At 46.4% G+C, this 24,896-nt stretch overlaps 1 protein-coding gene across 1 annotated transcript in view; it reads left to right on the top strand.

Moving 5' to 3' along the window:
• The first annotated feature begins 328 nt into the window (after nt 1-328).
• SORCS3 (sortilin related VPS10 domain containing receptor 3) overlaps nt 329-24,896 on the top strand; it is a 496,377-nt gene continuing 471,809 nt past the window's right edge. The window contains exon 1 of the mRNA XM_077821813.1: nt 329-1,150. Within this exon, the coding sequence (XP_077677939.1) occupies nt 329-1,150 (822 nt within the window). The remainder of the gene's footprint in view (nt 1,151-24,896) is intronic.

Genomic DNA, 24,896 nt, shown 5'->3' with positions numbered 1-24,896 from the left:
CAGCCGCGGCACTTGGCGAGGGCGCCTCGGCTCCTCCCCCGTGTGGTGTAACCCTCTCACTTGATCAAATCCTTGAACGTGAACAGTTTCACTGAAAAGCACTTTTCAAAAAAAAAAAAAAAAAAAAAAAATCCCACCAACAGTAAAGAACAAGATCCAACTACCGGGGAGAGAGTTGGGGTTTTTTTTCCCCTCCCTCCTGGTCACCGTCTCCGAGGCTGAGAAGGGGAAAGAGAGGAGCCTTTACAAATCCTACTACGGCTAACCCAGTCCCCCTCCCCTTAAGAAACCCCCCCCGCCCCAAACTCCCCAACTCCGTCGGCGAGGCATGGAGAGGGGCACTGGCTGGTACCCAGCCTGCTCCATCGCGCTGCTCGCCTGGACATGGCTTTTGCTCTTCGCTTGCTGTCTCACCGGCGCCGAAATAACTTGCAGGTCCTGCTCCTCCTCATCCTCTGCTCCTTCTTCGCCCTCCTCGCGGGTGGAACAGCAGCCGGAGCTGCCGCCGCGGGGATTGTTGCGCTGGCCGGGGGGCAGGGACGGGGGACTCGCCAGGGAAGCAGCCCTGCCGGAGGGGCAGCCCGGCGGAGGATGGGGGGCCGCGGACGAAGAGGACGAGGCGCCGGTTGTGGTGCTGGAAGAGGATCGGGGCTGGGGAAGGGGCCAGCCGGCAGCGGGAGCGGCGGAGGGGTCGCGGGGCGCCGGGGAGGCTCGCCGGAGCGGGGCGAAGGGGGATGGCTGGGCTGGGGAGGCGCCCGGGAATCCCCCGGCTCCGCAGCGCTTGGGGATGGCGAAGGGGAGCGGAGCCTATGGCCGGGAGGAGACGCTCCTGCTGCCGCCCGGAGATGCCCAGGAGGCAGGCGGCTCGGTGGGCAAAGTGACGAGCTCCCACCCCCTGCTGCCCAGGGCGAGGAGGAGCAGCGGGGCCCCCCAACTTTTCGCCCCTGGCCGTGGCCAGGCAGGAGGGGGCAGCCCTTGGGCGGACGGACAGAAAGTGACTCGGGCTCAAGCCAGAGGCTCCAAGGAGGAAGGGAAAGTGACCAAGATGCGCGCAGGCGAGGAGCTGAAATTGACCAGCACCACCTTCGCCCTGACCGGGGACTCGGCGCACAACCAAGCCATGGTGCACTGGTCGGGCCACAACAGCAGCGTGAGTACGCGGGGGCGATGCGGGGCCGGGCAGGGGAATGTGTCTGTGTTTTTGCACAGAGCTCGGCTGCTCCGGCTCTGCTCTGGGTTCAGGCGCGTCCCGGGGAGTTTGTCTGAAAAAGCTGCGGCCTCCCTCGCGCAAGGGAGTGGGGAGAAAAGAGAGACACCCAGTGTTCATCCTGACTAGACAGCACGAAAAGCACCGGGTCTGAGCTCCGGGAAGTTAGACCGGAGGATTTGTTTTGAACCCAATTTCCCTCCCCTCTCCACAGGGAGGAGAGAGAGACTCCTCCTTTGCGTGGCTTCCCCGGCATCTGTCCATTGATTCTCCTTCTGCTGTTTCTCTTTATATATATAATATGTACCTTGAAATGCCTCAGTGGGTCTGTGCGGGAAAATGAATGATGTGCAGTAAAAAAAAACAACCCCCAAAACAAAACCTCTGAGGTTGTGTGCTCTGCCTGTTAGAGGCAAGGCAGCTCATATTCATTCATTAAGCAGTAGAAACACACGCTGCTTAATGGGTTCGAAAGAGGAGCAAAGAAGGTGAAGCAGAATTAAAAAAAAATCAATTGCATATCATTCCTTCCCCCAAGTCAATAAACGACCAATTTAAAAATTAGTTCAGGCACCAGTGAAAGTTTGTGCTGGAGACTTGCTGGGCCCGGTTTGTGTCAAAAGGCGGCGCTCTTGAAGAGCATCTGTGCCCAGCGTCTGCCTGCTGGATAGAGCGGTGAAAGGAACATTGTTATGTTAGCAACTGCTACCCTATCTAGCTCCATGCTTTATTATACTCCCAGGACAGCCATAAGGGAATTTCAATTTTATTTTAACCTGATATAAGACATACTATTTCCACTGCGCCATAAAGCCTGAAAGCGGGCATAATTTCAAGGGTTCAGGAAACCCTGATGTAGGGTGACAATGTGCCCATTATTCTGATTATTACAGCTCGTCGCTGCCTTGAAAATACCTCTTGTACTGTTTTGCCTATATTGGAAATGTGCATGACGCAATTAGAAGTATAAAGTGGAATGTCCAGATCTGAAAATTGTATTACACCTGGGGTTGAATGATCATTTGGGGCCTGCCTATCTAGGCAATGTACAATTCAGCCATCTCTCTATGCTTTTCTGAATGGAAGTTTTATCTCATTGTTATTTATTTTTACTTACCTAATCATGCTGACAGCTATCTAGATGTTACCTAGATTTATTCAGTTTTTAAAGGTAGCTGTGTTTGCTAGACATGAATTCCACAATCACTTAAGATGAAAACAAATATTCATTGAAAGCTGCATATGGTATATTTTAGCATTACATTGTCTGTATGTTTCTTTAAAAATGTATGGAGGAATGTAGTGAAAAAAAAAGAGTCTATAAGCCCTGTTTCTTGTTTTCATTTCAGTGCTGAATTGAAGGAGACTCAGGAAAAGGAGCTAGCATATGGATTCCTAATAGTTATTTGTAATTCTTATTAAACTAGCAAAGGGGACTCATTCTCCAGACACTCTGGAAATAAAGGTTTTTTCAAGGTGCATTTCAGAAAGGGATTTTAAAAATCTCCTTTGCTTATATCTCTCTTTTGTAGAAATGTGTCATTTAAAAAAGCAGCTTTATTTATGTTTTAAATTCACGTCACTGATAAGGCTAATAAATTAAAGACTGTCAGATTGTTCAGGGCTTTTCACTAAGGTTTTGCCTCTGTCATGACACTGTGTATGGAAACCTTTTGGCTACTTTTGTGGCTGTATTTATTGAAGAGAATAACTGAGTGGTATATGTGGGAGTGACAAGCAAGCATGCTAATAAATAATAGTGTTCTCATGCCATGATTTGTCAAATCTGAGGTTTGGTACTTAGAGACTCGGTTTTCTTCACTGTCCCTTTTGGAGAATACATACTGTAGTTTGTCATTCATTATTATTTGTTTTTAAGGCAGTGTATTGTGCGAGTCTACAAGGAAAGTTACATGCTTGAACTTGACAGTGTATGGAGGTACTTTCATGTATTATCTGGGAGAGGCAGATGCCGTGCCTGATATTGTACTGCAGTCCTGCGTTTACCCAATTTTCCAGTTGGGTTGAATCTGGTACGAGGAGGTCAAGCAATTTTCCCAAGGTCACACAATGAAACAGTGGTTTGGCTGAGATTAGGGCTAAGGGTTATGATATCTCTGATCACCAAGACTACAATGATGCCCAATCTAAAACCTTGAATCACATATTTTCTTAACTGGCAGTAGAAGTAGAACCGCAGGAAAGGAAATTAGAAATACATGGAGGATATTAACTCATGACCCATCATTATGCTGGAAGTCTTGGGGCAGTGAGGAGGGCATATGTATATGATTCAGAAAGGGTGGCCTTGAGATAGAAGTAAAGGGCTGGGAGTCAGGAGATCTGGGTTTTGTTCTTGCCCCTGCCTCGTGTGACCTTAGGCAAGACTATTAACATTTCTCTGACTCACCTTCCCTGTAGAATCCGGGTCATGCTACTTACCTCCCACAAAAGAGGTGTTGTGGAGCAGAATTAATTTCTGTTTATAAAACACAGAGATCCTTTGATGGCAATTGCTGTGGAAATGCAAAACATTATTGATGCAAAGGGGGGTTTGCAGACTCTCTACGCACATCCATTAAGAGTTGCTTGGCGTGACATAAGTGACTGAACTTAAAAAAAGGGAGGATTTTATATTGGACATAAGGCAGACACTTCTATCGGTAAATTGGGTTACCCTAGAGAACAATTTATTGAGAGAAGTTACTGAGGCTGCCTCACTGTAGGGATGAGTAATGCAGCTGTAGACCGGAAGAAAAAGCTCATTGGAAAGGCTTTTGGAAACTTAGGAGAAATTTTGCCAAAATCTGTTGGGATCGTTTTTGGAAAATCCACAGGCTTTTTATTTTAAAGGAAATCCACTGGGAACATAAACAGGACACGGATATGTTGTTAGTTGAGTATTTGTATCCTTTAAACTCATTATGTCGCTCCATCTTTTCTCTCTCTCTCTCTTTTTTTAACTACTCCCCATCTGCCTGAGAGTTTTCATTGCTCCAGAGTTTCCACTCCCTACAAACTTCCTCCTACCTGTGGAAATCACTTTATCTGCTGGATTTTTCTAACTCTCCTCACCCCACCCAGAGTTCTATTCTGGGGAGCTCAACTGTTCCACAGAAAGTTTGATGATTTGAGTCTTTAAACCTTGCCACCTTAGTTCTATGGAGGAGCCTTTGAGATTATTCCAACCGGCCATGCTGAATAAAATAAACCTCAGTGGATGTCTCTCCTGAAATTATCACAATTGAAATAGTTGCTGGGACTTCCACCACTAGGTTTCAGAGTTAACACCCAGTCTGAGATGAATGTGGCAGTTTACACCTCCTTTAGAGTTACTTTTTCATTTCATTTGCAGACTAACAAAGACTGCACTGCAGCAGTTCATGTTCAGAAGGGGTTTTCTTCACAAACAGAAGAATTGGAAACTTAATATTTTAAAGTATTTTTTCTTTTTTTTCTCAGAAAACATTACAAATATCAATTATCCATTGAGACACCCTGACTTCATGCTATAGCACAAAATATAGCTGTCCTTACTGGTAGCAGGCCCTGTTTGGGGGGTTAGTGTAGCGGAAACTACTGCAAGTGATTGGAGTAAATGGCCCAGAAGTCCTTTTAATTCTTTGTCTTCTCTGGCTCATGTAGATGCAAGTTCCACAAAAAGATCTGGAGGCAGGGGGAGAACAGACCCCTTTGGATCATGTGTATACACAGAAGCACCAGAATTCTTTCCCTCTCCTTGTGCAAATGAAGCCTCCTGCTCAGTGGGCTGACAAATGACTCAGTGAAAGGAAAGTGGTATAAAAACTTGCATTGCTGTCAGCCCTTTCTCGGGAGTGACTCTAACAAATGCCTTTGGCAATAATCTGATGAGATTGCCAAACTGCTAACATACAAATTGTTTGTCATCGAGATATTGCTCACCTTCACAATGGTGAATTACAAGCAGGGGGAGCCCGGTGGCTGTAATATGTGCCAGGTGGCTTTTAATTAAGGTGCCTAACAATGCATTATGTGGTGGGGAGAACATGAGAGAGAAATATTTATAATTCCAAATGGATAGCTCTGCTGAGAAAGGATTTTTAGTCAGGAAATGCAGGCTTTGGCTGGCAAGTGCTCCACTTGGGTTGCATTCTAAAATATTTACTTATAACATGCAAGATAGTGACGGAGTGGCCAGATTAATTGTACTGCACTTGGGAGATATTTTAATTGCTGTGCTACCCAGATTTTTTTTTTAAATAGTTTTTGGCTATAGATGGTAGTCTCATCACAACTGGAATCAGCTTCTGTGTCACAATATCTTAATGCATTTCCCTTCCCTACCATGCCTAATAATGAAGTCTGGCACAAAAATCATTCTCTGGGACTTTGCCAGAAAAAAATAAGTTTTTAATTAATATTTCAAGGGGGGTGGAGAACTAAAAATGGAATGCTGACATGGTGTAATTGTTTTTGAGGTTTGTGTTATGTTGCCAGGGCATGAGAAAAGAGCCTGAGGATACTTCTTTCCAATTACTTATCTCCAGGCTGGTTTCCTTGAAAAATTGGATTGATATCTCATGGAAAGAAACTTTAAGGGGTTTGCTGCTGCATTCCTTATGTGTTGCCTCTGAACCCATTCAAGACTGCAGATGCTCTTGCCCCACAACCCTGCTAAAAGTCACAGGCCACAGTTGCTATCACAGCTCACGGTTGAAGAGTGAACCGATCGTTTTCAGTTTTCTGGTTGCAGTAAGTTTCAGGGTATAGCCCAAAAGTTTTGGGTGCACAAGGAATGCAGGATGGGGACTATGATTTGTACCCAAGATTTTGCACCAATTTAAATGGAAACCAAACCAACTGTGTGTTTAAGGAGAAGAGTCATCTACTTGCAAGAAAAGAAGACTTGGAAGTTGGTTTAAGTTGGGTAGAGAATGGATGGTACGCAGGGGAGTTCTCCCCAGGCAGTGAGGTGGAGGCAGGTATATCCCATATTCTAGGCAACGGGAAAATAAATCAGATCAAGTGATCAGGATTATAACTGGATTAATGGGTAGAGATTTTGGGTAATAATACTGCAGTAACATCTGGGAAGTGTTGAAATCTAACGGTTAGAATGAAGCATGAGGAACAAAGGATCCTGAGTTCTAATCCTGGCTCTACCCAGTTACTTATTGTATGACTTTGAGTAAAGTACATGGGACCCAATCTGGCAGTCAGTGGGAGATTTGCAGGATCAGGCCATGTAAGATCTTTGTGCCTCAGCTGACTCATCTGTAAAATGGGGGATGGAAGTGTCTGTTGTAAGTGGAGGTAGCATGTGGAAGTAGATCTGGAGTAGGTTTGGGTTTGAAGCCAAGCTAGAGGTTGGCTTCTGGTATGGGGGTGGTAAAATGACAAGAAAGTGCATAAGGATCTCAAACTGATACCAGGCCAGTTCTGGTTTTAGATCTAAGCCCAAATTGTAGGGGCAGGTTGGGATCTGGTCAGGTTTAAAATTAGTCGTGTTTGGGTTTAAAGATCCAGGTTAGGCCTGCCTTGAGTTGTCAGGATTAGTTAACTCGCAGTGATTGTGGGTCGGAAAGCATTATGGGTCAAATCCTGTGACTGTAGCAGATCCACAGTGTGGCAGAAATACCTCCATTGAAGTTGTTGGAGCTAGGCCAGTTTACACCGGCTGAGGATCTGGCCTGGGATAGTTCATAGCAGTGAAGCTGAAGATGAGGGAGAGAACCCGAGGATCACTGGAGGCTGTGCAGCTGAGTTCTGCAGTGGCTTTCTCTGCAGGGGTTCCTGGGTGGGCAGGGGAAGGGACACATGGCAAGTGGGTTTGTGAACTTTCCAGGTCCACTGGATTGCAACTCCACAGAGGGGTTGAATGCAAGAGGATGTATCAGTAGTGGTAGCTGAGGTCAAATTGCACAGGTGTCCTGTGCCCTATATTGTGGGTAGGGAAGGATTCTGTTCCCTTCCAAGCACGGCACTTTCCTTTAACTTTAGCTTTGCTGGAGACATTTAGCTTTGCTGGAGAATTTGGCCCTACGTTATTAATTACTTAGAGCCCCGATCCCGCGAGTACGGAGTGTGCTCAACTCCCATGTCAGGTAACCAGCTGATGTACAGCACTGTAAGGGTGTATGGCATTCTCCCCTTTTACTCCTCTTCCCTGTCCAGGATCTCTCTTCTAATATGCCCCCATCCCACCAGAGCTGACTCTGACTTTCACAAAGTCCAAATCGCCACTCGAGGTCCCAAACTGACAGCTGGTTCAGCATCATCTGGCATTAGGTTCCCTGTTGCTGACACAGATCAACCAAATAACAACTGGATGCATCGGAGAGATGATTTTAATAAAAAGAAAATCCTCTCACAGTAGTTAGATTTTGTTTTGCTCTATGGCTTTAGTGTTGCAGAAACAAACAGTGCAACTGGGAAGAAAAATACATGCAGAGAACCTGTACAAAGAGGATGTGATTACATAACTGTGATTTTAAAATAATCCTTGTCTATGTTGTCCTATTTTACTTGTCATGATTTTATCCGATTGATTACTTTTTCAGCTGGGATGGTGAAACTAGCCTGGTCAGTCTCACGTTTAGTTTATAGTCCCTTTTACTTTTTGATTCTCCTGCAGTGTCACAACAGGGTCGTGTGTGGGATCATAGCATGTCAGGGCCCTGTTTTAACATTTGCTTTTAAAGGTTTGATAGCATCCCTTTAATAAAATACTGAACCACACTTTACCTTAATGCACTAGTCTACCAGGGAATAATGAAATTATAGTGGCTTGATCAGAGAACTGGGAACCCGGTCGCTGGGATCTAATGCAGGCACTGACTTTGAATCTGGGATTTTCTGAGGATATTCCAGGGACATAAGTACCCAAACCCTAACTCCCTTCGGTTCTTTTGAAAATCCCAGCCTTTCTTTCTGCTTCAGTTTCCCCATCTAGAAAAAGGGGGATATTAATATTATAGTCAGGGATAATGTGAGGATTAATTAATTGGCTAATGTTTGTAACACGGGTCCAAAGGGTGCTGTGGGTGCTAAATATCACTATGATGAATGGTTCACGCTAAAGTTAGGGGCAATTCCCCGTTTAATAGGCCAACAAACTTCCAGAATACAAAGGAATCCAGGAAAAGCAGAAGTTAAATAATTACAGCACTTGTAATTTTTTAGTCGGAAATGTCTGAGGACATGATACTTCTCCCATTGAAATCAACTGGAGCATGATCCTGGTCAGTGACATCCAAAGAGTGTTGCGGGTGTTTTCTCCTTTATCCCTTGATATGAAACAGAAACACCAGCCAGACAGATCTTAAAAGCATCACGGGGCTTCGTCGCCCAAAATAGCATTGCTCTTAATTAGCTCTAACATGACCCCATATAACCTCGGGGCAAAAGCTTTGGAAATGAGAGATCTCGGATCTGCAGCTTGAAAGCACATCCAGTGGGGAGTCTAACACTAGAGGGAGTGTGGACATTTAATAAAATAAAGTGAAATGCTGCACAAATGGGGAGGGGGCCAGAGGGGGCTGTAAAATACATTATGGAAGATGGATGTTGCTAAAATATTAATACTGGAAATTCACTTGGCATCGTTGACTCAGTGCAACTCCAGCTGTAAGAAGCTTCCTTTACACAGTGAGGTGAATAGTCTTAGCCCACGCCATAATCGCATGCTTTATGCTTCCATCTAGGACCCATTCTACTGTTGCTTCTGCTCTCTTTTCCCCTTTGGTTTCTCTTTAATTACTGCCTGAGCCTGGAGATAGGATCTTGGTTGCTTGGGAGGCTCATCTGCTGCTGCTGACCACAACCCTCACCTCTAGCCTGAACCCTCTGCCTGCAAAATCCCTAGCATCTCCACAGCAGCTGCCTGTGATTGGATTGGAAAAGGGATGCGGTTAACTCTTGGAGCAGGGGAGGCAAATCTCCCAGTCCTAGACTGGAGCAGTGAAGTCAGCTCATTCTCACTCCTTCATGCCAGCCTGTAACCCTCCTCCCCCTGCTATCAATCAAGTGAGGACCCTCTGACCCACATACTCTCCTGGCTCCCTGAAATGTACTCCTTTGTCTCTTCCCGGCAGGCAGAAAGATTCTTAACCTTCACCCTCGCTTCTTTGCTGAGTGTCACTGCTGGTCACTTCCTCTGCACTTCCCATCACTCCTGGTCTAGCCCCTCTTCTGTGCAAGTGTAACCCACTGGTGAGTGTGTGTTATAGGTCTGCCTCTGTTCCTGGTCCACACAGCCTAGGAGTCAGGGGACTTCAGCTCACGCTGTAGCTACTCATGCTTTTAGCTCTGGAGGACTCTGGTTCAATCCCCAGTATGCTGGCCAAGATGGGGTCATTACACAAGCCTCTCCTGTCTGTAGCATTCCGCTCCCCTTCCCTCTGAGGGCAGGTCTACACTGGCAGCGGCATGTTGAGTACGGATGCTGCCCGCCCCCCTAGCACGGGTATAAATAGCAGCGTAGATGGTAAGGCACTGCGTAGGTCCATAGGATACGTACCTTCCATGGCTCACTGTGCACCCAAGTGGTTCATCTCCCATCCACACCGCTATTTTTAGCAGGGTAGTTTCCCGCTGCTTCCCTGCTGCCGAAGCCTTTGACCACCAGGGGGAGAGACTCCAGCTGCTCTTGCTGCCAGAGCCTTTCCCTGCTGCCGTTCACTGGCACATGTGATTACATGCAGCAGTGTGGACACAGCCTGCCTTTCACTGTGGCATGTAGCTACCCATACCCTACATGCCATTGCCAGTGTAGACCAGGCCAGGGTGGGGGTTGGGATGGGATCAAGGACTAAGACTGGAATTACTCACATCCACTTGAAACTGCAGAGGGAATCCGGAGAGGCAGAAGCTCATTACCTCATCGTAATTCTACCAGGGGAATACTACTACTAACTCAGGCTGGGCCTTGTGGTTAAAACACTGGTGTGGGCGGTGGGAGATCTGCGTTCAATTCCAGTCACTCCGTCTCTGGTGGCCCAGTTCCCCCTCTGCAAAAGGATGATAATTCCCTCCCTTACAGCGCTCTTGCCAGACTGAAATGAATTAGTTTCCTATTGTTTGTAAAGCAACGTGAGAGTGTCAGATGGAAGGGGCTGTATGAATATAAAGCATTATCGTATTACTCTTGGAAACAGTGCTGCGCGGTTGCTGATGCTCAGACATGGTGGAGCCCTTGGAACATCTCATTGCCTAAGGGAAAAGAAAGCAACGGATGGAACTGGCCACTTGACATCAGCTGTGTCTGAAGGGAGGCTCCAACAGGGCTTTAAGCAATAGCGAAAGCACCGAGAACCATTGTCATCTGTACCCATGCTTGCCACATGCACCGAAGGGGTTTTTGTGGGGCTCCTTGAACACAAAGATAAACATTTAAAGGCACACTTCACAAAGGGTGCCTCTAATGCGGGGGTGAGGTCCCTTTGAACCACTCCCGGTTGGTCTTGGCTGCCAGTCCAGCACTTTAGAGGTGATAGAAAATACTGCAGAAATAAAATTTAGCTCTTTTATGGTCCTTTTCATCCACAGATCTCAAAACTCGTTACAAAGGAAAGTCAGTGGCATTTTCCCGCATTTTACAGATTGGGAAACAGGCGCACTGTGGCAAAGTGACTTGCCCAAGCCTCACCTCGCTGGCCAATGGCAGAGCCAGCAACAGAACCCAGGTCTCCCACACCAGTTCCTTACCCACTGGACCTCACTACTTCCCAGAAAAATATAGCTTATTCTAATACAGTTTTAAACTCACTCAAGTGTTGAGCTTGTGTTCCACTTACAAGAGATTGAGTGAAAAGGGGAGAAGGAAGGAGGGGAAAACTAGGATGAAAAGTGGAACCAAGAGTGGGCAGAATAAGACTGTCTGTACTAGAAAGTTGCACTGCTTCAACTAAAATAATTTTAAAATTGATCTAGTTAAATTGGTGCGAACCCCGACTTAAAACTGATGTAAGTGCATCTGCGTCAGAGGCTGGCATCCTTTCAGCTAAATCACTTTTCAAATCAAGTTAGTTAAATGGGTGCCATTTTCTGGTGTGGACAAGGATACGCAGAGAGACTGTGGAAAAGGGAGCAGGTAGGTAGAAAGCAGAGCGTCCAGAGGAAACATACTCACAGTAGAGGGGTCATCTACTTGTATGAGAACTGAGCCTATAGGAGGTTCCTCTAAACAGGATGCTTGTTAGCTAGTGATTTTGAAAGTAATGGAAATTCCGTGGGCACATGGAAATCCCAGGGGCTTAAGTTACAGGAAATAAAGTTGAATGGACTCAAACTGGTTTTGTGAGCCCACAAAATAATTTGTGAGGCTTTTCCCACAGGCAGTGTGTGTGTTTCCACTCCAGGTGCTGGGTGAATGTCAACTGATCCAGCCTCACAACAGGCCTTTGACGTAGGGAGGTATCATTGCGCCCATGTGACTGGCCAACTGAGGCAATGCGGGGCTCAAAGGTCAGATTGTCTCTGGGCACAAGGGCTGGGGAGGCAGTGTGAAGAACTTCCTTATTTCTTGTATCTTTGTGCTGGGGCTGGACAGAATCCACTGGGGAGCACTGTACCTGCTCCCTTCTAGCATGCCCCTCTCTGTGTACCTGCTGTCTGCAAAGGGAAGGTGTGGGGGACTCTGTCCCCTCCCCACCATCTGGCTGACAGACTGGACCCTCTCCAAAGGTGATGGAGCTGCTGCGCTGGCTTTTTCATCCCCAGAGGAATGTGGACTGACTTCACACCCAGCATGCAGGGCAGACTCTGGCTGTAAGTGGTTTGCCCACGGACATACAGCAAGTCGATGGCAGGAATAGATCACCTAAGGTCTGCTTCCCAGTGCCCTGGCCTAATAATCCCCCCACCCCATCTATAGGATTGGAAGGGTGTACAAGCGAATAGGGCACTGGCCTGAGACTTGGGAAGACCTGAGTTCGCTTTCTAGCTCAGCGACACTTTCCCTGCGTTATCCCCATTTTACAGATCCTTCCCTACCTCTCAGGAGTGCTGTGCTGGTGAAGGCCCTATGAGCACTTAGGGCTTGTCTGCACCTAAAATGCTGTAGTGCTTCTGTGAAGACGCTACCTGTGTTAACGGGAGGTACTCTGCAGTAGCTAGGTCAACGGGAGAATTCTCCTGTTGATGGGTGCTGTCTACACAGGGCGCTAGGTTTGTTTAACAGCATCACTCAGGGGTGTGGATTTTTCACACCCCTGAGCGACATAGTTATAGTCACCTAATTTCCTAAAGTAGACCAGGCCTTAGATTGAGCGGCAGGCCACAAGCTTCACCACTCAGTGTTGGGGCCAGTTTTTCAAAAGAACTCAAAGGGCTTGTCTACAAGGGAACATTATGCTGCTGTGAGCTAAGGTGTGAATTTAAACCACTCTAGTTATACCGGTATAACTCCCTGTGATGGATTGTGCACCCCACCCAAGGCTTGAAGGGGTTAAGGTGGCCATGTGGGCCAATTAACTGCCTGGACTGCACCTGGAGGATGAGCCAGGGAGCAAGGACTAGTTCGGGATGAGGTTTAGCTGGGCAGGAACAGGAGGGGTTTGTATAAAGGTCAGTAGCTGAGAGTAGCTAAGGGCTTCAGAGAATAAGGCTGCAATCACTCTCAGGATGAGAGAAGACAAAGTAGCCCAGGGATGCAGCAATAAGGGTTAGGATGGTGCAGATTTGGCTCCTGATTTGAGGGTTCCTGAGCTGGAGCAGAAGTCCCACCTGAGTTCCCCTACCAGCCGCTGGGAAAGTAGCACTGTTGGGGCAGTGAATGAGAAGACTGCCTGAGCTTACTGGTAAGGGAAAACTTTGATACCCTGGAAGGGGAGGAATACAGGGCCTGCCTGGAGAACCAAGGCACAAAGCAGGAGCAGTTGAGTTCTCACTGATGGAGTTCAACCACAGGAAGAGGTATTCACCTGGCAGAGCTAATTCTGGAATGTGGCCAGAAGGTGGTGCCGCCCAGTGGTGAGTAGAGCATCCTGTGACCAGGGGCAGTGCATGAAACCCCCCACTTTGATGAGGCTAGCCCCTGGCCCTGCTCCTTCTACCTCCCCCTTTGCCTGCTGGAGCCCTGAGGGGAGCCCCCTGCCCGTGGCTGGAGGACCCTGCCCTGGCTGGCCAAAGCATTGGCCTGCTCACTCCAGCTGAGCCTCTGCCGGCTTTGGGGGAGTGAGGGTGGGGCCTTGGGGCAGAGTTTGGGTGGTGCTATGGTCTGGGATTGAGGTGGCTTAGCCTCCCCTGCCCTATTATACTCCCCACCCATGCCTGTGACACTCCCCATCTGGACACTCTTATTCTGATTAATTCATGTCACTTTTGAAGGGGTTTAAGTTAACTCCCCAAAACCCACTCTGGCTCTGAAATAAGAGTGTCAACACATCGAGTTATACCAGTATAACTAGAACAGCTTAACGATACCAGTATAATTATACCAGTTAGACTAGTATAACTTTCCTGTGTAGATAAGTCCATAGTTGCAGAAGAGCTCAGACATTGGGTGACTTTTGTAACAGTTCTGGCCATGCTTTTACAGTAGGGGCTGCTGAGCTGTTCTGAAACTCTCTCCCGACTGTTTGGTGTGGAGCACTTGATGATCTGTCACAAAATGTCCACCCAACCTCCAAAAGATTGATATGAATAAATACAATTAAAAGACCACTATGGAGCAGGACTCAGTTGACTTGATCGTTTTCAAGGCTGTATTTTCATCAGCCTTCATTGGACACTCTGCTGCTTTAGTCAAGTCACGATTGCTGCCAATGTCACACTTTCAATTTTCATGTACTATGGATCTCTTTGTTCCAGGCCCCAAATTTACTCTGGTCTATCTTAATTTAAGATTGTCCTTGGTCATTCTTGTGTTGACACAAGTGGAGAAACCTGCCTTTTCAGGTGGTGAGAAGGGTGATGTTTTGGTGACTACTAGAAGTTAAGCAGCTTATCAGCAATAAAGTTACAATGTGTCTTTATTTTAAAGATGTGTAGAAATCCATTATAAAATATATGGCTAATTCTAGGCTATATAATAGTGACCGCTAGTAGGCTAACTTTTACCCCTAGTGATACCCATGCAGCTGAGAAGAATCTGGTCCCTGTGTCTCTCTGGCTCCTCTATCTTCTAGCTCCTTGGCTAACTCATTTAAATTTCGGCCAACGGGAATACAATATGCTGTTGAACCAAGAAAGATGACAAGAAATGAGGGGGGGAGGAGAGGGAGCAAAGAGGGTAGAGAAGTGCAAAATAATTTGGTGATTGGTCTGATGCCACAGCCTTGGCTCATGTGAGCCAAAGGCTTGCCTGGGGATGGCCAGTGGGAGCAGGTCTCTGGATAGCATTGGCATTTAGGGCTATAAGTAGAAGGAAATAACTAATTGTAAGCTCTTTGGAGCAGGGTTTGTCGTTTCTTTATATGTGTGTGCAGTGCTTAACTCGGATCCCTGGTGGGGACCTCTTAAGTGCTACTGAATTACAAATAATCAGAGGCAGTGCTAGCCCATTGGGGGCCCTAAGAGGAATATTCCCCCCCCACATAATAAAAAGTGAATGAGGGCCCCTTTGAGCTGCTTGGAGCCCTAAGCAATTGTTTAGTATGCTTACACCTAGCACCAGCTCTGCAAATAATAATCACCATGTAACTGTGGAGATTCTTGTTCACATGCACTGAGTTTGAAGGCAGCACATTACCAGCAACACTGCGCAGTCCCTGCTCCCCCCACACTCTCCCATGGATCAAAGATCAGAGAGATCTGCAAGGATCAGATGGCTGGGATCCTTCCTGTGATGGGTTACCCCTCACTCTCGGGCACCACCTGATAATGGGGTACCACTGAGCCTGCCTGTTCCACCAGCCTGGGCTCCCTTACGCTGTCCTTCTGAGCCAGGCCCTCAAACCTCCTCCAGCACACCCTGGTAGGAACACACCCAACTGCAGAAACACACAGACACTGAAGTCAGCTCTGCATGGGAAGACTCCGCTAAGGAGCTACCCAGTACTTGAATGCACACACCCCTCTGGAGTGCAAACCCACAATTGTCTAGTCTTGCACAGAGAACTGTGCAGCATAAGCTCGTGAAATTCGCTCCCTCCCTCAATGTGGAGGAAGACCTGCACAGCCTTTTGTCCCCACAGTTATAAATTCAAGAAACTGATTTTAGAGAAAACAAACAAGGTCATTAGCTACAAAAGACACTCCTTAAGTGAATATAAGGGATAGCAAACAATTACCTAGCAAATGAAACAAACATAAGCTGTCAAGGTTCCTTTCCCACTCTGAAATCTAGGGTACAGATGTGGGGACCTGCATGAAAAACCCCCTAAGCTTATTTTTACCAGCTGAGGCTAAAACTTCCCCAAGGGACAAACTGTTTTTGTCCCTGGATTTTATTGCTGCCACCACCAAGCGTCTAACAAAAATAAGAGTGAAAGAGCCTGCTTGGAAACTTCTCCCGTCCTCCCCCCCCAAATCCCCACAAACCCCCTTTCCTTGGGAAGGCTTGATAAAATTCTCACCAATTTGCATAGGTGAACACAGACCCAAACCCTTGGATCTTAAGAACAATGAAAAAGCAATCAGGTTCTTAAAAGAAGAATTTTAATTGAAGAAAAAGTAAAAGAATCACCTCTGTAAAATCAGGAAGAGAAATACCTTACAGGGTAATCAGATTCAAAACATAGAGAATCCCTCTAGGCAAAACCTTAAGTTACAAAAAGACACACACAGGAATATCCATTCCATTCAGCACAGCTATTTTATCAGCCATTTAAACAAAACAGAATCAAATGCATATCTAACTAGATTGCTTACTGACTTTTTACAGGAGTTCTGACCTGCATTCTGTTAGAGAGCTTATTCCTTCACTCTCCCACTTCCCTGGTCGTTCTCACATGAACAGAGAGCAACAATACCCGAAGTCCGAAGGTGCAAACAATTCGATGTTTATTGGGGTGAACTTCCAGCAAGCTTAAATACAAGTTCCTTTTCCTTATTTCCGAATCCCAACTTACTTCCTGTTTGCCCCTAATTTATATAGTAATATTCTTAGCTATACCTTAACCAATCATTCTACTAAAATTTAACTAACCAATCCTAACATATTGTAACATGATTATGTAACCAATTATATCCCACCACCTTAATTAGTTTACACCCAGCAAAATTAATTATACAGCAGACAGGAACAATCACAGAACCAGACAGAGATTATACAGACAAACAATAACAAAGTGGGAACTATAATGGCAAGACAATACAGAAGTGAGGATTTCACATCCCAGTATTGATAAGTGAGTTCTTGCCAGACAGGATGCTATCAAACTAAGTTTTCTTTTACATTTTCTAGGCACTTCCCTTTCTCTGGAGGTGATAGGAATACAATCCTGTCCTGATAGTGCCTAACAGCCCAATCGCACCTTTTTTCAATGTGACTAGGTTGGAATGTGAGGATGTGACCGTTCGCTTCCCAGCTTATGGCTGCCTCTGCTGCTTAGCCAAAGGCCTTAGCCTAAGAACAGGGCCCCAGACTGTCACAGTAAGAGAAGGACCTTACATTGGCAGACAGTGATTTTGATTCTTTCTTTTATACCTCTAACTAGCCAAGTGATAAGAATACACCTAAATTCTTAAAGTACAGGCCTTTACAGGCAGGCCTGAATATCTATGTCCTAACACATTCCTATGATGGTCCCAGCAAAAAGCAACAGACAGAGAGAGGCTTTGTTCCCCCCCAGCTTTGAAAGTATCTTGTCTCCTCATTGGTCATTTTGGTCAGGTGCCAGTGAGTTTGTCTTAGCTTCTTAACCCTTTGCAGGTGAAAGGGTTTTTGCTCTGGCCAGGAGGGATTTAAAGGTGTTTACCCTTCCCTTTATATTTGACATAAGCTAAGCTTAATACACTAAAGAAGTGGTTATAACTAGCAATTTCTCATCCTAAATGTTGTTTTAGGCAGATTGCAGAGGTTCTTAAAGGCAAGCTGCTCTTGCTTGCAACTTAAAACTCCAGGTATTTTTCACAGTCCAGACATCTTCCCAGCCTGGGCTCAATCCTTCTCCCCATATTTGTCTTTGTTTCTCAGAAGTTCCAAGCAGCCATCCTGGTGGGGATTCAGTGAGGAATGACCGCTCATTATGTCACTTCCCTGTCTTAAATAGGTTTTAGATATGGTGGGAATCCTTTGTTTTCCAGTATGGTTCCTCCTCCCTCTTCTTCCGCCCCTGCCCCCCGGAAAAATACTGGTATTCTATCTTAGAGTCCAATACCAGGTGACATATCACATGACCCTGCAGTATCAAAGCAGCCATGAGTCAAAGGCCGTGTGTAGCATCCCAGGAAAGTGGGAGATTAGCCTCTTCAAAGACCTGTTGTTCTCCCTAATGGTCTATTGACTTGTTGCCAGCCAGCCAGACTGATTGCATTCGGTCTGGTGGGTGTTCCCCAGGTGCAAACACTTTTGTAATACAGATGTATAGTCAATATTCTTAACTTTAGATACAAAAATGATATATGCTTACAAATAGGATAACTATTCAGCAAATCAAACCTTTCCAATGATATCTCACATGCCTTATCTTGCATAAAATGTATCATAGGTACTCTATAATCACATTCTAACAATATTTCTATGAAGAATATGGGGTGTAGTTTCACACTTCCCCTCTGGTATTTTCTGTTTCTCTGATATTGGGGTGTGTCTGAGTCTCCACTGGGCAGGGTACCAGTCAAGTTTGCTCATTTTCTCCTTGGTGGGCACAGGACCAGTGGCAGTTTCCCTTCCACAAGCTCCTCAGTGGGTTGGGAATTCTCATGGAGAGGCCGTGAGGAAGCCGACAGAGATTTTAGGTTAATGTATTTAAACAGTCTCCCTCCAGGGTGATGCTTGAGCTTGACTTGTACTGGCTCATTTTCCTTGAGCACTTGGGCTTTGCCAGCTCCTACCAGGGGTGGGGAAGGGACTAGGTAGGAAATGATGAATGTGTTTAATCAAACAAATCCCAACCCCAAATCAAGGTGGCGACAACCACCAGGGAATCTGACGCTTCTTATTCCTGGGTAACATTTCACATCAGTTCCTTGAGCACCTGGAGTTGAATCCCAGCCAGGAGCCGAGGTGGAGGAATGTGACGGTGGGATCAGCAGTGCTGAAGTCTGGGGCAAGCTCTCCTGAACTCTCACATGCAAAGATTGGACATGGTGGTATTCGGAGAATTCTATCCTACTTATTTGGATCAATGGAGTTGAATGGGTCATCTGTACCTGCCAGGCTGCTGGATTAACTAAAGTTTTAGACCGCTGGTTAAGTAATCGATCCTGCCATGAACTGTAGACAGAGGGGAAACGGATGCCAGCACAGCTGCATTTCCCTTTAAAGGGATGCTGTCAGGATGAGACTCACAGGCCAAAATCCAGTGTCTCTTGTAATGGTTTTGCCCTGGTGTTGCTCCACTGGGTCCCAATCCACCCTGGTGTAAATTGTATCCTAATGACTCACCATATGTAATCTAAATAATTTCACCTCCTCGCTACTAATAGCACCTTAGGTTTGAAAGAGTGACCATATTTTAAAAGCCTTTTTTACTTTGCACTGGTCATGCTATTTAGGTTTTTTGCATTTCACTGATAATGAGCCTGGGCCACTGAAACTAGACTGGTCCGTTTCACTGCCACATTGCATCCACTAGCAGAATGGTACATGTTTGGGTTTAACTTAAAACTGGAGCAGGTTTTGCTCTCCTCTTCCTTTCAGCCCTGTTCCTCAAAAGTGTCTAATAAACATTTTAAAAAAGTGTTGTCACAGGTCATTTTGCACCTTAGATCTCACACCAAAGACCACACGTGAAGTCAATGCTGTAATAAACCAAGTAAAGGCTTATTAACCAGGAAAAAGAGGAGTTATTTCCAAGGTTAAAACTGATAAACATCCACACCCAAATGAGTTGCAGTCTTATGCTTCAGAGGGTGACAGAGCTTCTGAAATATACCAGCTCTATTCTCCTGCTTCCGTTTAGGAATATTTGCCTCTTAGAGTCCAAACAACATCGAAGGACCCCAAATCCTTCTGGTCAATGATTTTTATCCTCTTCTCCCTAGAGCCCAAGGTGAGGGGACAAGCCTTTTGCATGTAAATTCTTTGTGGGTGAGTGTGGAGAGCAACTGACAAAGTCTGTGTTCCACAATGGCCCATTTGGATTCAATAGCCCTTCCTAATAGGCAGGAGAACACCTTCTGTAGGCATCTAGCATTTGGTGAAGTTTTGGTGTCTTCCCCCCCCGCCCCGGGTTTTGAGTTACATAAATTCAGAACAAACACTTAAGTATTTCCTTTCTAGCGTGGGATACAGATATTATAAGTAGGATTAATACATAGAATCATAGGACTGGAAGGGACCTCAAGAGGTCATCTAGTCCAGTCCCCTGCACTCATGGTGCACACATGCTGCATCCTACAAGCATTCCATAGCGTCTAAACACGACCTATTCTTAACACCAATATGTATTTTAACTATACCAACCCACAGGTGAACTGGACTGCCAGTGTCACATTTATAATATTACCTGTTTCTCCATATTTTTGAAGTACAAATATTGTGCTGCACTCTAAATCCAACTGGATTATGCTGTACACGGGGCTATAATGTAAGTGAGCGTTGTTCCCATTTTACACGGGAAATTGAAGCGTGAATAGGTTTAAGGCCCTGATTCAGCCAAGCATTTAAGGCCACATTTTAGTCCATTGGCTTTAATGGGGCTTAAGCACGTGCTTAAGTGCTTTATTAGGGGAAATAAATATGTGCTTAAACGCATTGCAGAACTGAGGCCTAAGCAATTTGTCCTAAGCCATGCAGCCAGTTATTGTCAGAGCTAGGCTTAAACTTCAGAAGTTCCCGGCTCCTAAACCTGTGCTCATCTGAGGCCTGGTCTACACTGGGGGCGTGAATAACGTAGCTGAAGTCTACATACTTAGATCTACTTACCGCAGTGTCTTCACTGCGGTAAGTCGATGGCTGACACTCCCATCAATTCCACCTGCGCCTCTCGCCCTGGTGGAGTACTGGAGTCAACGGGCAAGTGCTTGGCAGTTGATCCATCGCATCTAGACTAGATGCGATAAATCAACCCCTGCTGGCTTGATTGCTGCCCGTCGAGCCAGCATGTAATGTAGAGTCTGCTGGAGGTTGTCAAACTTTTTATACATTTCAGAGTAGCAGTCATGTTAGTCTGCATTTGCAAAATGAAAAGGAGGACTTGGGGCACCTAAATTTGTTAGTCTCTGAGGTGCCCCAAGTCCTCCTTTTCGTTTTGCGAAAACTTTTTAGTGTCAAGCATAAAATGAGAATGAGATTGTTGTGTGGACCCCCCCCCCCCCATCTACCCCATCTACAACAGATTAACAGCCCATTGACAGCTACGGCCATTGCTTATGTGGCCACGTCAGATTAGGCAAGCAGCTCATCTATATGTAATTGTGCTTTAATAAGTGGTTTTTATCCCATAGATAAATTGCAACTGTGCTAGGCAGGGTTGCTCTCCATTGCGCCTCCCCCTGCCCAGGGGTTCTGCTTAGCTAGCTGAAAACAAGCACAGTCAGCCCCAGGTGACCATTCAGCTCTCCAGGCACCATGGTTTAGGAGCCGCTTTGCTGCCAGATGTCTTTTCCTAGTGGGTTGTGTCAAAACCGTTCCTTTGTTAAAGCAAAACCTTAAATGTTGAAAAGCTGCCTCAAAGTCACCGTGTAGGTCAGTGCTCTGTGTGGAGACAGGCAGAGTTTCCTCCTGTACACAGTGCCAGTCAAGGGCCTCCAGACACACCTAGATTCACAGGGAAGGGTTCTTGAGGATGCCACCTTCGCCCACCAGGTGCCTAATAAGAAATTAGAGTATTATTCCTGGGGTTCTTAAAAAAAGAAAGCAGGCAGATTTTTAAAAAAATCGTTCCTTTTAAAAATCATTCATCATGCTGACCTTGAGTGGAGGCTGTTAACACATATAAACTATTGCTAAAGGTGGATTTCTTGGAGCAGGGGATGGGGAAAGCATTGTCTCAGGATTTCTGTTCAGCACTGTGATAGGGTTGGGACTCACCATTGCAGTGCCCCCTGCTGGCTCGTCAGGGAATTAGCTCAGTCCAGCATGGAGTGCCCTCCACTGGTGGTGTCCCATCCATCTCTCACCCTCCCTTGGCACCTGGACCCACATTGCTCCCTTCTTGTGGCGTCCTCTTTAAGATACTGCCCTCTAGCAGTGCCCTTAGTCCTTACTCACCCCCTTCTGGGGGGGGGGGGTTATCAACAGCCTTCCACTTCACCCAGCCACAGCAGCCACCTGCACCCCAAAGTCTAACCCCTTGTGCCAGGGTTCTGGTGCAGTCCACTATTGCCACATCCAGTGGCTGCATGTATGTGCAAGGGGAGGGGGGGGACCTAGGCCCGCCCTCTACTCTGGGTCTACTTTGGCGGCAGCCTTCCTGCCCTCCTTCTCTCCCCTTATCCACCTCTCCTCCCTGGGCCACTTCCCCTTTGCATCGCCTAGGCCCTTCCCTCAGGGCCTGCAGCCTGGCATATACCAGTCTGGAGTTCCCTTCTGCTCCCCTCGCCTGTCCCTGGTGTTAGTCCCCTCACACAGGAGACAGACCTTCACCCTCTGAAGGCCTGGAAGAGACTCCAGCTCCCTTCCTGGGCAGCCTTTATATAGGGCTGAGCCTGGCCCTGATTGGCTGCCTCTTACTCAGCCTCTGATTGGCTCCCTAGCAGGCCTTCTCTGATTGGCTGCCCATCTGCACAACCTCTCTGGCCTGCTGAAGCCCCATCTAGTATAGGAGTGGGGCAGCCACCCCACTACGCACCCTCCCCCTTAAGAACGCTCTCAAGGGGCGGGGAGGGAGAAATCCCCTATCGCCCTTGTGCTCCTCGCAGCTGGGCCCTCAGGGAATTTCTTTCCTATCGCAGGCTCTCCACCAACTGGAGCAACCTACTTCCCTCTTCCATGGTCTTGATCCCCACTGTATACTGCTCCAGTCCTATGTGGGTTTGCTTCTCAGTTTGGGTTCCCACCATAGCCCGCCTGGCACTAGGGTGGGTTCCCTGGTTAAGGTGGGGCCTCTCTGCCCCAGCCTCCTTCTCTCTGGGGACCTTGGCCTGCACTACCCCTTTCTGGTGGCTAGTCCCCGACTGAGCCTGTTTTTCTGGCACTCCCTCTTTCTGCCTCAGGGGCCTGCGCCTCTTATGCGGCCCTTGGTGTGGCAGTGGAAGCACTCCTGGTGGCTTCCTGCTGCCACGGCCCTAAGACTGCTTGTTTTCGGCCTAGCCCTTCCCTCAGGGCTAACCCAGGCCCTGTGAGCCCTATCGGGGCACTCCCTCTAAATCTTCTTCCTCTCGTAGGATAGTGCGACCAGCACCCTCACGGTTCTATACATGGGGATAATTGTTCTGAAGCACTAAAGTTGCTGATGGTCTAGGGCTTGCCTTGCCAATTTTTTGGAGTTTGTTCTTCATTATGAATCTGCAGCACCTGTACTATCTCCTCAGTGTTGTCCTCGAAAATTTGCCTAGACAGAACCATAATTTGGTGAAGCCAAGATCCAGGAGCTTGGTTGTGATCTCATTGACACCAGGGTAAACTCAAAATAATTCCTCCAGTCAATGACAATGAAAAGTTGGTGAGATCAGACTCAGACCCTAGGGTCTTTTTCAGGCATGCTAGATGGCTCAGGTAGGCTGGGGACTGAATGAGCTGCTCCCCATCATTCAGTTGCTGGTTGAATCTCAGTGTTTCATAGTAGGTAGAGCTGATTAGAAAAAATTTTCCATCCCACAAAAAACAGATTTAAAAAAAAAAATTCAACCTAAAATTGAGCCAAAATACCAACATTTTGAAAGGATTTTTTTGGTGAGATGAAATTTAAAACAAAATTCATTCAGAACATTACATTTTAATTTTTGACCCTTCTTTGTTAAACTTTGTATATAAAAATTTGAAATGAAAAGTTGTTTCGAAATGGGAAATCAAAATCCTCTTTCCAGATGTCTTCCACAAAACCATATCAATTTTGACTACCTTCTGTTTGAAAAATTTTCATTTTGTCAGAACGGCATTTTCCAGTGGAAAACTGTTTAGACAAAATGTTTCCAAACAGCTCTAAAAGTTGGCAAGAGTCAGAAAAAAAGACACTGGTAACTAACCTAGGGTGACCAGATAGCAAGTGTGACCAATCGGGACTGGGAGCGGGTAATAGTTGCCTATATAAGACAAAGCCCCTAATATCGGGACATCTGGTCACTTTAAATTAACCAGAGTAAACATTACAGTCTACTGAGGTGCCTGTACATCAGAAAACTGTCCCCTGAAAGGGACTTAGCAACCCAAGGAGACAGCAATTGTTTAAACAGCATTCAGAGTTCTGAGAACCAGTGCTTCAGCTGGGCAGTGTCCAGACAGCGTGGAAGGCAAAAATGGCTCTTGGGCCTCACTTTATGCTGTCATCAAAACCTGACCTCTGAGGAAAGGTTAAACTGGGCATATTTAGTCTTGAGAAAAACCTGAAGGGGGTGGGCTGGGAACAATCTTCAAACATGTTAAGGGCTGTTTTAGAGATGATAGTGGTCAGTCGTTCTCCATGTCCACTGAAGGTAGGATGAGAAGTCATTCGCTTAATCTGCAGCAAGGGAGAGCTAGGTTAGATATTATGAAAATCCTTTCTAACTATAAGGATAGTTAAAGGTGGGATCAGGTTACCTAGGGAGATGGTGGAATCTCTGTCACTGGAGTTTTTAAAGAACAGATTAGACAAACACCTGTCATGGATGGTTTAGGTTTACTTGGTCCTGCCTCACCGCAGGGGGATGGAGTAAGTAGATGACCTCTTGAGGTCCCTTGCAGCCCTGCATCTCGATGATGGTCTGAGGCTATGATGCTGACTGGTGGTGTCAAGTGGCTTCCTTGGCTCTGAACAGCATCTTGTTTGCTGGGATTTGACTGCAGCACTGATTGGCTCTGGCTATGCTCATCCTGGCATCTGGTCATAGCTGGGCTGGTAGGACACTCCTTTCCCAACCCCAGCCCAACTACCCATCTGCTTGCTTCCCTGAGCAGCAAATCCTGCTCCCGCTACACCTCTGAATTCCATGGGCTTTGGTCAGCCTTCACAATGGGAGTTTCTCCATTGATTTCAATGGGCTTTGATCCTGAATGGATTTAGTATCCTTAGCTACTGAGTGTGAATGAGTTAAAGTGAGTGGAGTGCACAGAGATCCCTGGCTAGAAGGTGCTGTTAAGGTGTGTGTGTCTTATTGTAAATCCCTTTTAATTATTCTCCTTCCTCTTTAAGTATCCCTACTTTATGCTACTGCTTGTCATCTGGGGCCTGATCCAAAGTCCAGTTAAATCTATGGGAGTCTTTACATTGACTTCCGTGGGTTTTGGATTCAGGCCCATATAGTTCAATTCTAATATGTTCTATTACAGGTATATAGTGTAATTTAGGAAGTACACATGCAAATGCAGACTGCACAATAAAACACATAAGAGAGTCACTACATGACTGGCTTTGCTCCCAAATGAGCCCATTATCAAGTCTCACGCTTCAGAGTCCACACTGATCAGTGGGTGGTAGTGAGGGTGTCGGGAAATATTGTTTTTTCCACTTTTGGTGGTGGTGATGGGGTAGTTGCAATGCATATTTGGATAGGTAGTCGAGCTGGGGGAATGGACAGG

Source organism: Eretmochelys imbricata, chromosome 7, assembly GCF_965152235.1.
Source record: "Eretmochelys imbricata isolate rEreImb1 chromosome 7, rEreImb1.hap1, whole genome shotgun sequence".
In the NCBI taxonomy this organism is placed as follows: domain Eukaryota; kingdom Metazoa; phylum Chordata; order Testudines; family Cheloniidae; genus Eretmochelys; species Eretmochelys imbricata.
The sequence above is the reverse complement of the archived record's forward strand: the minus strand, read 5'-3'. Positions and strand labels throughout refer to the sequence as shown.